Raw genomic sequence first — 15,159 nt, 5'->3', positions numbered from 1 at the left:
GAAAGACTGTTGGACAATATTTGAATAATAAACCCAATAGAAATTGTGTGTCTTGGGCATCAGTCAGCCCTTAAAGAAATGCATCTCTCTTGTTTTGAGGCTTAAGGTAAAGGTAAAGGTTTTCCCCTGACTTTAAGTCCAGTCGTGTCCGACTCTGTGGGTTGGTGCTCATCTCCATTTCTAAGACGAAGAGCTGTGTTGTCCTTAGACACCTCCAAGGTCATGTGGCTGGTATGACTGCATGGAGCATGGTAACCTTCCTGCCGGAGCAGTACCTATTGATCTACTCACATTTGCATGTTTTCGAACTGCTAGGTTGGCAGAAGCTGGGGCCAACAGTGGGCGCTCACTCAGCTCCCCGGATTCGAACCCGTGACCTTTCAATCTGCAAGTTCAGCAGCTCAGCACTTTAAGACTATGCGCTACCGCCCCCCCCCCCCCGCCCCCATTTTGAGGCTTACTCTGAACAAAAAAATAAATAAATATATTCATGTAGTTTGCGACTTTGTTAAATATGCATGACATTTTTTGCACAGCAAGTAAGATTTGTGTGCAGAAAAAGATGGTGTTTTGTGCAGAATATAACATGTCCAAACCAAAAAAAGTTCATGTTTTCTGCACAGAAAATTCCATTTTGCAAATTTAGCAAAAAGCCTCACGTAATGCATTCCCTCAGAATGAATCCCAAACTGCAATTGCCGATAGTTCTCCAAAATTGCAATATTTGAAGACTTATGGTGGGAAATAAAAAATGGTACCATTATCAATCCTTCCAAGATTTACATCTCTAAGTTTGGGATGCTATCCACGATTCTCACTGCATTGTGGAGCTTTGCAGCTCTTTGAGAAAGAAAATGGCTAAAATGAAATGTATTTACTAAGCGAGTAGCTACACTTCCTTTGTGTCTTTCCTGGAGAAAGAGTGACCTCTTCTGCTGATTCTGATACATTGCACAACAGTTAATGCATCAAACCTTGGAATTCACACCAGAGTCCTTTGTTATTTTTATTTATGTTTTACACACCAGAATTTTTACACAGCTGTCCTCCACCTTTCCAACAAGCAGACTGAGCTGGTCTGTAAAGCAAAGCATAAACGATACCTATAAAACCATATTTGCATAGGAGCAACGGGATTTTAAAACTGTACAAATACCAATTGCATCCCAGTATGAGGCAGTTTAAAATGTCTGAAGACTTTCTGGTGCAATTCCATATAAGTGCAATACACCCTATTGATCTCAGTGAGCCCTGTGAAGCAGGATACAAAAATAAAGTTATTATTATTATATTATTTCTTATGAACCTTTTTCCGTTTTCCAGGTATGACTCTGATGGTCATCTAACCAATGCAACTTTCCCAACTGGTGAAGTCAGCAGCTTCCATAGTGATATAGAAAAACTGATGATGGTGGAAATGGACACATCAAACAAGGAAAATGTGGTCACAGCAACCAACTTTTCAGCTACCTCTACTATTTACACCTTAAAGCAAGGTAGTTAAAGTACACCTGTTCTTTCCATCTTTGATTATTATTATTATTATTATTATTTGCATGGGGTTTTTTGCAGGCATGTCATAAAGTTTCCATCTATTCTCTGTGGCTGATGATCAAAATCCAGAATAGCAACACACTTTTGTCCTAGATCCTAAAAGGATGGAGTAAATCACTCTGTGTCAGTGCCTACATATCCAATATTTATTCTCATGTTGTATTTTAACATGTTGAAATGCTACAATAGTGTAATGTATGTTAAGTGCTTCGATACACATAAACACACTCATAGGTATAGCTATGCATTTTGCAATTCTTAATCTACAACTCAAAAACATATATCTATATTATTCTTATTTTATTTTGAATCAAGCTTAGTTCTGATATTGGTTTGCTGCAGATTAAATTCTTTGGAGGACTTTTTCCATTTCCAATCCTGTATCAACCAGGCTGCTGACTTAAAGGGTTAACCTTTTGAAATGTCTTAGAAATTAGAAGAACTTTATTCAAGGTGCCGAGTCTTCCTTGTATATAAATACTGCACGGTGCCATTGTATGCTTTCAAACCCCTACAGACTTCACATAATGAAGCGGTGTAGGAATTGGCAATACCTCCTCCTGTTTGAACTATGGATAAATGCAACCTTTGACCGCCTAACATTTGCTTCCTTAAGCTGGAGAACTGAACTCCTCTCACCTTTTCTGTTTTGTTTTGCTGCTGACAGACAACACTCAGAATATCTATCGGGTCAGTCCGGATGGGTCGCTGAGGGTCACCTTCGCCAGCGGCATGGAGATTACTCTGAATACGGAGCCGCACATCCTGGCCGGCGTTTTCAACCCCACCTTAGGAAAATGCAACATCTCTCTACCTGGGGAACACAATTCCAACCTTATTGAGTGGAGACAAAGGAAGGAGCAGACCAAAGGCAGTATCTCAGCATTTGAAAGAAGGCTACGGGTAAGGTTTCGCGGCTCTATGTAAAATGCAGCATTCATTTAGACAACACGAATCATTCTTGTTACCATTGCTAAAAATGTCGCAATGCTCAGAGTATATAGTCTCGACCAGGTATGTGCAAACTTCGGCCCTCCAGGTGTTTTGGACTCTAACTCCCACAATTCCTAACAGCCGGTGGGCTGTTAGGAATTGTGGGTGTTAGACTCCAAAACACCTGGAGGGCTGAAGTTTGCACATGCCTGATCTACACTGTAGAATCAGTGAAGTTTGACACCACTTTCATTACCATGGTTCAATTAAGAAATCCTGGGAGTTGTAGTTTGGTGAGGCATCAACACTCTTTGGCACAGAAGGATAAAGACTTTGTAGAACTTCCCAACTTTCATGATTCCATAGTGTTGAGTTAAAGTGGTGTCAGACTGCATGAATTCTACAATGTAGATGCATCCTTATCTTTTTCAAACTTCTTAACAACAGTCTCCTTTTTTGGTTAATGACAGAACAAGGGGAATAATAACTTTATAAATATGTACACACATAACATTGCAAACAACAAAATGTTAGTTTCTGGGTTTATGTGCCTTCAAGTTGCCTGCATTTTATAGGTTTTTTTAAGACAAAGAATAGTCAGAGATGGTTTTGCCAGTTCTTTCATCTGAAGTACAACCTACAGACACCGGTATTCGTTGGTTGTCTCCCATCCAAATACTAACCACAGCTGTTTAGCTTCCAAGGTCACACCAGATTGGTTTCTAGGAGGGAGCAAAGTATTGGAAAAGCATTTTTCTCAGGATTTCCAAGGCAGAACATATGAACTAGATATTCTAAGTCTCACCAATGCGGGGAACCAGAGGCAATTTCCTGTATTGTTCAATGGTGCAATATTAACATAAAGTTTTTAGTACTGAATAACTCTTCATGTTGTCTTTCTAGATTGCAGTAACAAGTAATCCCTACTGGGTGATGTAAATAATTAGTAAAGTAATCAGTTTGTTTAAAAAAAGTAGCATTCAAGGTTCATACAAATAAATGGGTCATACAAATAAATGAAGAATAACAGTAATAATAATAACTTTATTTTTGTATCCCGCCCCATCTCCCCGGAGGGACTCAGGGCAGCTCACATGTGGACCAAGCCCAAATACAGCATAAAATACAATATCAAATGCATGTAAAACATGTAAACATATAAAAACAAGCATATAAAAACAATAAAACATAGAAGAAGACATTTTGAAAAGATATTATTATTAGTAGTTGTTATAGTAATAGTATTCTGCTGTGAACTGACCTGAGTCCCCTTCGGGGTGAGAAAGGTGGGATATAAATGCGGTAAATAAAATAAATATGTATTTATACCCTGTTTTTGTCTCCACGAGGAAACTCAAAGCAGCTAGGAAGGGTCTTTGGGGTAATAAGAAAGTTGATGGGGCAATGGAAGGGGACATTTGGAATTCTTTTGTGACTCAAGCCAAATAATAATTTGTGATCTTGTAAAGTAATTGTAGTTTCAGAGGCTGGAGAAAGAGAGAAAATCTTGGCATCTTCACTTCTATTATTTGCACACATGGAGCTGTTACCATCACATCCAATTCATTCCTATGGCTTATATTTAACAGGAGTATTAATGAATCCCTGTGGCAGGTGGTCAATATTTTTCTGTTTAATTAACAGACTTCAGTTTAAGATCCAAGCCTGTCAATAGCTTGCTGGAAAAAAATGCTTTAGAAAATCTGTTTTCCATTTGACAGAACGGCTCCTTGGAGACGCCTTGATGAGTACAGTGAACAGTTAGCGTTCAAGGTAATGGTCTCAAATAATGACCCACGTCTACGGTGATTATTGTAGGCCTTTCAAAACCTGCCTGAAAAGGGGAGTGTGGAAATTTCCTACTTTACTTACCTCCCTGGTCTCCCATTCTATCCATCCTTAGACAGATCCTATATGAATTTTGCTTTGTTCACTGTTCTCATGTTAAGACTGCTCTAGATGTTATTCCATAATTTGAAGGAGTTGACCGCAATGCTAAGCCCTGTCCCCAAACTTGTTGCTGTACTTTTGATAGTTCCTTTGCAGTCTGGAATAAAAGCAAAAGCGGATTACAGTATGCCCCCCTTATCCATGGATTCGATATCCACGGTTTCATTTACAAACTATCCTTGTGCCAGAAGCTTACCATAGCATTGTTGTAGAGAACCTACTATGCCTGCTCCTCCAACATGGAAGTCTACAACTGTCACTATATCCCAAGACTGTATGGAGAAGTCACTTTATGGAAGCCCAGATGTTGTGGTCAGGGTGTTCATGAGAATACATAAATTGACTCTGTTTTCTCCTATCTTAATCCAACATCCAAATTACACCTTCCCAAAAGGTTCACTAGTGTGGAAAATGGGCTATTTGACTACATAGACCTTTGAAGGGATTCATTGGGAAACATCTTTGGTTCTCATACCAAGCACAATGGGGAGTTGTGAAGGTGGAGCAGCAGGAAACTTGGGGATGAAAAATGTATGACCTTCAGATGGTTTTTTGGACTGCAGCTCCTCTCATTCATCCTCATTGGCAATGCTGAATAGGGCAGCTTGGGAGTTGCAATCCAACCATTTCTGAAAGATAGTATGCTCCCCTTTGCTGAGATATGCATGTTTATGTTCAGATATAAAAACAGGAAGATCAAGTGTGAAAAACTCCAAGGCGAAGTCCGTCCACTACCAATAGTTTTTTTTTCTATTAACCATAATCAAGATATATTAAATGCTTTAGGATATCTGTTTATTTTTATTATATCCCACTTTTCTTCCAATTGAGAATGTCTTTCAAATAATCTGGCTCCTTTAAGTGTAAGCCATAAGGAAGCACTGATATAAAATGCACATTCTTCATGTTATAGGTTTTCCTTGGTTTGATACTTGCAAACTGAAAGCCTCTGCAAATGCATAAAGGTCACCAGAGAAGGGGAATAGCCAATTTATGGGAACAGAGTGAAATGTGAGCACGGCTGTGTGGTTTAGAGCCTGTGAAAAACCTAATCTAATCTTTGATTTCTCCGCTACCCAGACTGTTATAAAATGAAACCAAAGTCAAATTTCTTTCATAAATCCTTCTCTTGGTCCTGTGCTGCGGCTCTTTCTTGTGATCTCTCATGCTGCTAAGGCTATGGTGCATCCAAAGTATAACTTAGCTATTTCAAATAATAGATAGATAGGTGATAGGTGGATAGATAATTGATGGATAGATGGATAAAGGAGGACAATCAATAGATTGATAATAGGTTTGTGCGTAGATTCAGATTGGTCAATTCTCTTCGGTCAATCCGACTTCTTTGGATGGCTGTAACGGCAAGGGCTCAGCCTCCATTTTTTTTGGACTTAAGAGAACAGTGGCTGTCGAAAACAAGTGGAGTGTGGGAGGGAGGCAGCCGCTAGAAAGAAAAGTGCAAGCGGGAAAAAGACACCATTCCAGCACCTCCAAACAAAGAGAGAAGAGAGTGCTTTTTAAAGGAAGCCCAGGGTAGGATAGCACCAGGTTGATCGCTCTTCCTTCCTTGGGAAGTGGGGAAACCTCCTAAAAATGCCTTGGAAAGCTGCATGTTGCAGGGAGAGAGCACCGTGCGCACCTGCAACGCCTGTCTCCTCTAGAGTAAAACAGATTTAACTAAGCATTAAGCCCGGTCTCCTCTACAGACAGAAGGGAAAAGCTTGCAGAAAGAGTGGTATCTTAACTCTAATGTTTTAAATCCAGGTCTTAATGAAGGATATAAAGACAAATGATGCTTAAAATGATGGGAAGGATCTCCTAGCAAGTACTCCCCATAATGGGCCAGATAGAAAACTAATATTTCAGTTTCCCGGGTCAAAAACAGATTTCTGTCCTTCAGGAGTCTCCCGAAAAATGGATCTGGACCCCCCACTGAAATCCAGAACACCAAAACAGATTGCAGTTTTCCCAGATTGCACAAGCCTAATACAGTAGAGTCTCACTTATCCAAGCTAAACGGGCCGACAGAAGCTTGGATAAGCGAATATCTTGGATAATAAGGAGGGATTAAGGAAAAGCCTATTAAACATCAAATTAGGTTATGATTTTACAAATCAAGCACCAAAACATCATGTTATACAACAAATTGGACAGAAAAAGTAGTTCAATACGCCGTAATGTTATGTTATAATTACTGTATTTACGAATTTACCACCAAAATATCATGATATATTGAAAACATTGACTACAAAAATGGCTTGGATAATCCAGAAGCTTGGATAAGCAAGGCTTGGATTAGTGAGACTCTACTGTAGATAGATAGATAATAGATGGATAGAGGAATAGAGAGAAAGACAGGCAATCAATAGATGAGACAGAAATATGATAGCTAGATAGATAGAAGACAGACAGACAGATAGAAGATAGAAGATAGACAAATAGATAGATAGATAGATAGATAGATAGATAGACAGACAGACAGACAGACAGACAGATAGATGGTATTATGTCCCCTTGAGCTAAGATTTCAAGATCTGAGCACAAGCCAAATCTAGCACCTTAATTCAGCAGGGTACATATATAAAATATAATAAAGTAAAGATATCCCCATACTAAACTGGTCTATCCTAAGACTGCAACCCTTTATTCCTTCATTGGAGAGTGAGATGCTTTGAACACAATGAGACTTCTTTCTAAGCAGATAGGTATAGAATTGTACCATAAATTGCTTTTCTGTGTAAAACAGAGAAGTGACATTTAATGCCTATCCACGGAGCAAATGAGAGTCTTTTTGAACTTGAAAAAAAGAACACTGAAATAAATGATGGAAAGCTTGTGATATGGCACAGATTAGACTCCCAACAGGTGAATGACCTTCTTCATGGGAAAATTGTGCAAATTCTTTTGATATATCAGATTTTGCATTTGTCTTTGGTCCTTCATTTCAATAGGATTCACTATTATCTGCACATAGAGAAAATAACTGCATGCCAATACAATACCCATTTGATCATAAATACACAAATACTTCTTCTGACATTACTATATGATAGTAATCACTGGAGTTTTCAATACTTTACACATTGTCCCCAAAACAAGCCGCGTCCTCTAATCCAGCCATTTTGCATCATCTCTCATCAAAGAGGTGTTTTGCTTTGTCTTGACTTTCCTTGTTCATCACTCAAGGTGAAATCAGGTCAAGCTTTGGATCCTACTTTTGTCCATATTGACTTAGTTGTGGAAGGTTTTCCCCACTTGCAGGTCCGCCCGTCCAAAAATGTATTTGTGCGTCTGCAAACATTGTCATACCCATAAAATCTGCTGCTACCAACCTCCTGTGTGGAGTTAGTGTCATGTGGGTTATACAAAGATCTGCACTCAAAGAAGGTACTTCTTATTAATTCATAGGAGACCAGGTCTGTCAACAATCGCACATGGTGGGGAATGGCTTCTTTCAACCAGTGCAAAATGAATGTTTGTGCAGCAAATGTAGACAGGCCTGTCTCTCGCTGAAATCAAACACTGCTCTTAACTCTCACTAACTTTTCGTTAGAACTTTTAGGAAAGCTTAGCTACCTTATGTAGTAGACTACAGAACCGCCCATTTGCCATTGTCAAATCATTTATTTGTGGAGCTTCTCTTGGTGGTCACCTATCCTCCTTGGGATTGACTCCACAAATAAATTTGATGTAGGTAAGTTTGTTTTTGATGTGTATTGTTCAAGACAAGAATATGTTCATCCCTGCATAAAGCTATGCTAGCCTTTGAAATTTTTAGCTCGAGCCATGATTATCTGATTCAATCATGTTCTGTTGGAAAATTAAATTATTGTAAACTCACATACAATTGCATAAAGTTGAATTGTATCATTGAGCAATATTTGTATTCACAGGAGCGGAAAGTAGATGTTACTATGCCTTTGGGATCATTGTGGTCACACAGCCAGTAGTGTAGCCATTGTGTAGTTCAACATAGCTCAACACCCAACAAATTGCAATGCACAAGAGACGCAATCCACAATGCTTCCCATGTATAATGTGTTCTGATTATACAATGGGTACTGCTATTGTACAACCAGACATATTGTGCAATGCCACATGGTGCATCATTGTAATTCACTGGCTTGGTTCTGTCAGTGAAATCATAGAATAATAAAGTTGGAAGAGACCACATGGGCCATCTAGTCCAATCCTACCATGCAGAAAAAAGCATAGTTTCCTATTTGTAAAGATATGCACTGTAGTTTCTTATGCAAGACCTCAGCCAATATTTTCATAGAGAGATTTACTATATAAAGTACCTTGTCTATTCTTAGAAGTTAAGCAGGAACAGCCCTGGTTACTATTTAAATGTTAGACTACCAACCAATATGAGATGTTGTAGGCAATATTTCACAGAGGAACAATGGACCACTATCTCTTAGCATTCCTTCCCTGAGCAAACTCTACAAAATTCATGGTGTCACCATAAGTCAAGGTACACACACCAATGTATATATGTGGGGTTTTTTTAAATTTCTTGGATGTATTTGTTATTTTTTGACTGCTGTATACTTGGTGCTACTAGGTGGGAATGAAATAATGAGGCTATTTATGCCCTTAATATGACTTTGTCTACACAATGGTTTCAATTCTGTATATTTTCTATATGGAGCCTGCAGTGGGTTGAACTGCTGAGCTGCTGAACTTTCTGACTGAAAAGTTGGCGGTTCAAATCTGGGAAGCGGGGTGAGCTCCTGCTGTTAGCCCCAGCTTCTGTGAACCTAGCAGTTTGAAAATATACAAATGTGAGATCAATAGGTGGGAAGGTAATGGTGCTCCATGCAGTCATGCCGACCACATGACCTTGGAGGTGTCTACAGACAACGCCGGCTCTTCAGCTTAAAAAATGGAGATGAGCACCAACCCCGAGTCGGACACGACTAGACTTAATGTCAAGGGGAAACCTTTACCTTTACCTTATATTTTCTATAGGCCCACAACCGAAACCTGCTTTCCATAGATTTTGATCACATAACAAGAACGGGGAAGATCTATGACGACCATCGCAAGTTCACTCTTCGGATCCTGTATGACCAAGCAGGCCGTCCAATTCTTTGGTCTCCCATCAATAAATACAATGAGGTCAATATCACTTACTCGCATTTGGGACTAGTGACCTATATCCAGAGAGGAACATGGACTGAAAAGATGGAGTACGATCCCGGTGGGAAGATTGTTTCCAGAACATGGGCAGATGGGAAAATATGGAGCTACACCTACTTAGAAAAGGTAATTTTGGGGGGCACATGAAATATTTGTAAAAACCACAGGGCAAATTTGCATATGCAACTGAACCAATTACTTCTCACTTTCCGAAACCTCAAAAAAGCAATGGAATTCAATATTTAAGAATCTGTAGATCCTACACTGTGATCCTTTCTAGAAATCTAGATCATCAAGCATGACTCTATGGTCTGCTTCCACTGGATGTTGACCATAAAATGGTGCTTGAAGTCCTATCAAGGCCAAGAGAAATTCTCTCAAGGAATCTCTAGGTCCTACAATGCAACTCTGTGTTGGAAAGAGAATATCGTGTCATGATAACCTAGAGATTTCCACAGAGAAAATACTAATCAAATCCACAAATAAACCAAGGTAAACCCAGAAATGTTGGGGGCCAACTTTGGTAGATGTTATCAAGCAACAGCCACGACCAGGTTTTGGTTGATATTGCCCATAGAAAACTGAAGCATGTCGAATACTATAGTTGCAAGAGAGCTCTGAAAATATTCCTCAAGATCTCCTTCTTTCCCAAATTGTGTCCAAGATATGTTGCTGATTAAATATTATTTTCCATTGTAGATGCCACAATAATGTGTACGAGAGAAAGAGGAAGATAGAGAGTGTTGTATTTGGCATCGTGGTTTGCTATTTTTGTCATGTTTTCATTGCCGCCCTTGAGTCCTCTGTCATTCGTATGCGGAGTCACCTGTCAGTTGAGCAGGATATGGCAAAGGGAGCAAACAGTGGGAGTCTGTCTTGTGCTGCTTTGAAAGGACCCCTGCTAGTCTTACTTTCTTGAAATCTGAAAAGGAGCGGAAATCTCAGGGGTGCCAGGTGTCATTCTCCAGCAGGCAGAGGACACTTGACATTTGACTGCTGGTGGGCAGATATCTGGGTGCCTGAGCATCATACTGTATAAACTTGAAGTATTTTCTGACAGTTTGGATTCAAATTATAAGAAAAGAAATTCCACCTAAATAATAAGAAAAACTTTTTTTATTATAAGAGTTGTTTGGTGGTGGAATAGATAGCTTCAGAAGATAAGTGGACTCTCCATCTTCAGTGGGCTTTAAACGGAGCTTTGGTGGAAAAGGGTGCTTTAGTTGGGTATTCTAACATGGCTTGGGGTTGGACAAGATGCCCCCCCCCCTAAGATTTTATTATTCTTTGAAGAGGATTACGGGATTAGTGTTTGAGAGAGAGAGAGATGAAAGCTAGATTGGATACGTTAATTTACCATATATGGATTGAACATTAATTTCAGAAATAGATATAGATAAGGGTGAGGGAGATGCTCCTGAAAAGAAACACTTTTGTCAAAAGCATTCCTTTTCACACTGTGAAATGTCTATTTTATATCATATAATGATTGACTCTGTGTGTGTGTGTGTGTGTGTGTGTGTGTGTGTGTGTGTGTGTATCCAGGGGGCATGAGATTTCTTTGAAAAGTTTAGGTACCTAGGTAGAACTGGTATTCTTTCTCCCCATAAGCCAGTGGTTCTCAACCTGGGGTCCCCAGATGTTTTTGGCCTACAACTCCCAGAAATCCCAGCCAGTTTACCAGCTGTTAGGATTTCTGGGAGTCGAAAGCCAAAAACAACTGGGGACCCACAGGTTGACAACCACTGCCATAGCCATACTAAGGATCCCAAATTGGCCACTGTGGTTTGTGGTCACAAAGCAAAAATGAGAATCTGAGACCATGGTTTGTGGTGACTCTGGTTTGTCATGATGCCTGAATGGACAAGCCGCAGTTAATAGCCACCGCTCTACCTCCAGAGGCTGCTGCACCACAGAGATGGGAGTAAACATATGAAGCTGAGTGCTGAGAGGATGAAAAAAGAAGGCAGGCATGCCGTTCTAAACCAGGGTCTGCCCATGGTAGGTTTAAAACTTCAAACCATGGTTTGTGGTCTAGACTAAAACGAAGGCAAACAATGGTTTGACATGATGTCTGATTTTATCTAGCTGTACTTCACCTTCTGTGGCTTGTCTCAGTGCATTTGTGTGTGTTCCATAAAACTGTTCTTAACAATCCAAGAAGAGAGATCTCCAACAATTACTCTTAAACATGGGAAAGAGAAGGAAGTTGTCTACCATTTAGTTATCTATCTCCCTTAAAGAGGGCTTTCAGGGCTAAACTACATGTTAAATGAGTGATATTTGACTCTTGATATCTTTTTTATTCTCCTCTAAGTGGAAGCAGTCACAAGGCAGCTATGGTTTGAATCAAATTTATGGTGGGTGGAGAGAGAACCAAACTTTATGTTGTTACTGGTCTTCAAACTGATTTACGGTGACCATATTCTAGGGCAGGATTTATCCAGAGGAGGTTTGCCATTGCCTTCCCCCAAGGCTGAGAGAATGAGGTGCCCAAGGTCACTAGCTGAGTTCCATGGCTGAGCAGATACTCAAACTTTGCTTTCCTTGAGTCTTGTTTTAGCACTGAATGTGTTACTCCATATTGTTCAGCAGTAAGAACACAAGACTCAAATTCTCCAGCTTAGGAAAACTGAGTGATTTACACCACTAGCATCAGCATATTGTGATGAGATTTAATAGCAAATCCTCTCTCCTATAACTCCTGGCCTTTCTCTTTCAGTCTGTAATGCTTCTGCTGCACAGCCAACGCCGTTATATCTTTGAGTATGACCAGTCGGACTATCTCCTGTCTGTCACCATGCCGAGTATGGTGCGCCATAGCTTTCAGACCATGCTCTCCGTTGGGTACTATCGCAATCTGTATTCTCCACCAGACAGCGGTGTGTCTTTCGTCCAGGATTACACCAGGGATGGACGGCTTCTGAGAACGCTCTACCCAGGAACGGGCCGCAGAGTCCTTTACAAATACACCAAGCAGTCCAGACTGTCTGAGATCCTGTATGACACCACCCAAGTCTCCTTTACTTACGAAGAGTCCTCTGGGGTTATCAAAACAATCCACCTGATGCACGACGGATTTACTTGCACTATCAGATACAGGCAAACAGGTGGGTGACAAGCATATGTATGTGTGTGATCTCTGTCTATGTCAGGCATGGGCAAACTTTGTCCCTCCAGGTGTTTTGGACTTCAACTCCCATAACTCCTAATAGCCAGTAGGCTGTTAGGAATTATGGGAGTTGAAGTCCAAAACACCTGGAGGGACGAAGTTTGCCCATGCCTGATCTAGGTGGTTGCTTACTTTGATTGATCGAATGCTTTTTCAAATGTGTCCACTTTGCTTAATTGTTCCTTAATTATTTTGTTTTCTGTGCATTTAGGTCCACTTATTGGTCGCCAGATTTTCAGATTTAGTGAAGAAGGTCTTGTGAATGCCAGATTTGACTATAGTTACAACAACTTCCGTGTGACCAGCATGCAAGCCATGATAAACGAAACTCCGCTTCCCATTGATTTGTACCGCTATGTGGACGTGTCTGGGAAAACAGAGCAGTTTGGGAAATTCAGTGTAATCAATTATGATTTAAACCAAGTGATAACCACCACTGTGATGAAGCATACCAAAATTTTTAGTGCCAATGGCCAAGTGATTGAAGTGCAATATGAAATCCTTAAATCCATAGCCTACTGGATGACCATTCAGTACGACAATATGGGCCGGATGGTCATTTGTGATATACGAGTTGGAGTAGATGCCAATATAACAAGATATTTTTATGAATATGATGCTGATGGTCAGCTTCAAACCGTCTCCGTGAATGACAAAACCCAGTGGCGTTACAGCTATGACCTCAATGGAAACATTAACTTACTTAGCCATGGGAATAGTGCAAGGCTTACTCCTCTCAGGTATGACCTCAGAGATCGTATCACAAGACTTGGAGACATTCAGTATAAAATGGATGAAGATGGCTTTCTGAAGCAAAGAGGAAATGACATCTTTGAATACAGCTCTAATGGTTTCCTGACCAAAGCATACAACAGGATTGCTGGGTGGACCGTCCAGTATTACTACGATGGGCTAGGGAGGCGGGTGGCCAGCAAGACAAGTTTGGGACAGCACCTCCAGTTCTTTTATGCAGACCTCTCCAATCCAGTAAGAGTAACACACTTATACAATCATAGTAGTTCAGAAATAACATCACTATATTATGACCTGCAGGGTCACTTGATAGCTATGGAGTTGAGCAGTGGAGAAGAATATTATGTCGCCTGTGATAACACTGGGACTCCCTTAGCTATTTTCAGTAGTCGAGGTCAAGTGATCAAAGAGATTCTCTACACGCCTTATGGGGAAATCTATCAGGACTCAAATTCAGATTTCGAGGTCATTGTTGGCTTTCACGGAGGGCTGTACGACCCGCTGACGAAACTGGTGCACCTGGGGCAAAGGGATTACGATGTCATTGCTGGCCGCTGGTCAACACCAAACCATCACCTCTGGGAAGAACTGAAGAACGTCCCCAAGCCGTTCAATCTGTATGCATTCAAAAACAACTACCCAGCGGGCAAGATCCAAGATGTGGCTAAATATACAACAGGTACAAAATTAAATAAAAGAAAAACATATCATTCTTGTCAACGCCTTACATAATGGAATGGGGACATATGAGCCTCCTTGACACATTCCTTGTTGCAGAATTTGGAAGAAAAGCCTAAAATGTAGTTCTTGCAAGCCGAATGGAGTGCTGCATGGGAGCCAGGCGACAATTTGTGAGCATGTGTATCCACCAAATATCCTAGAATCATACATGTGTGATTGGCATTCACAGTCCCTATCTGTCTGTAATTATAAAATTCCCTGCAGTCCTTTTTCACTTAGCAGCAGCCACTGCAAGCAATGAAGGTCTGTTCTCATGTCAGTTGGGTGCAGCATACTGACATTTCCATGACCTTCCCACCAGCAATCGCCAAAATAAGATGGAATTATAACAGGGATCTTGCTTCGGTGTGTCATGTTGAAGATCATATTTGACAGGAGGAATGGAAATCCCAGTCAGCTCTGCCCCGATCACAAGGAGAACAGATCTCTGTTGCTCGCAGAAGCTGTTTCCCAATAAAGCATTTGGATTGAAGATGAGGCCAGAAGATGCTTCTTTGTTAAGTCAACTTAGCTAAATAGCTGATCTAGGATCCCAGGCAATATATTTGATATGGTTATCCCATGCTTCTAGTGTTCAACATATTAATTGTATTCTTTTTTCTTTCTTTTTTTACTTCTAGACATCGGAAGTTGGCTTGAATTGTTTGGGTTTCAACTCCATAATGTACTTCCTGGATTCCCCAAACCAGAGGTGGATGCTTTAGAAACAACATACGAACTGGTGCAACTGCAAACAAAGACCCAGGAATGGGATCCAGGAAAGGTTCGCACAAATAACCATTTATGCTTTTCTCAAAAAGAATAATGTGGCATATTACTTGCCAGAACAACAGCAGCAATATATTTATTTGCCTTATATTTTGCTTTATCTTCTGGTTTACTAGTTGAAACAATTACTGCTAAGCTACTAA

General features: G+C 40.3%; 1 protein-coding gene across 11 annotated transcripts in view; it reads left to right on the top strand.

The window, feature by feature from the left end:
- Window positions 1-15,159, top strand: part of tenm1 (teneurin transmembrane protein 1) — a 365,598-nt gene that overhangs the window by 343,396 nt on the left and 7,043 nt on the right. For 8 of the 11 annotated variants that reach the window (XM_062963659.1, XM_062963658.1, XM_062963657.1 and 5 more), the window contains 7 exons: window positions 1,324-1,496; window positions 2,222-2,457; window positions 9,412-9,708; window positions 11,482-11,583; window positions 12,305-12,692; window positions 12,966-14,186; window positions 14,869-15,011. In XM_062963659.1, the coding sequence (XP_062819729.1) occupies window positions 1,324-1,496; window positions 2,222-2,457; window positions 9,412-9,708; window positions 11,482-11,583; window positions 12,305-12,692; window positions 12,966-14,186; window positions 14,869-15,011 (2,560 nt within the window). The remainder of the gene's footprint in view (window positions 1-1,323; window positions 1,497-2,221; window positions 2,458-9,411; window positions 9,709-11,481; window positions 11,584-12,304; window positions 12,693-12,965; window positions 14,187-14,868; window positions 15,012-15,159) is intronic. The other 3 variants (XM_062963661.1, XM_016995053.2, XM_062963660.1) reach the window with 1 other exon arrangement.

This window comes from Anolis carolinensis, unplaced genomic scaffold (genome assembly GCF_035594765.1).
Source record: "Anolis carolinensis isolate JA03-04 unplaced genomic scaffold, rAnoCar3.1.pri scaffold_12, whole genome shotgun sequence".
Classification (NCBI taxonomy): Eukaryota; Metazoa; Chordata; class Lepidosauria; order Squamata; family Dactyloidae; genus Anolis; species Anolis carolinensis.
The sequence above is the reverse complement of the archived record's forward strand: the minus strand, read 5'-3'. Positions and strand labels throughout refer to the sequence as shown.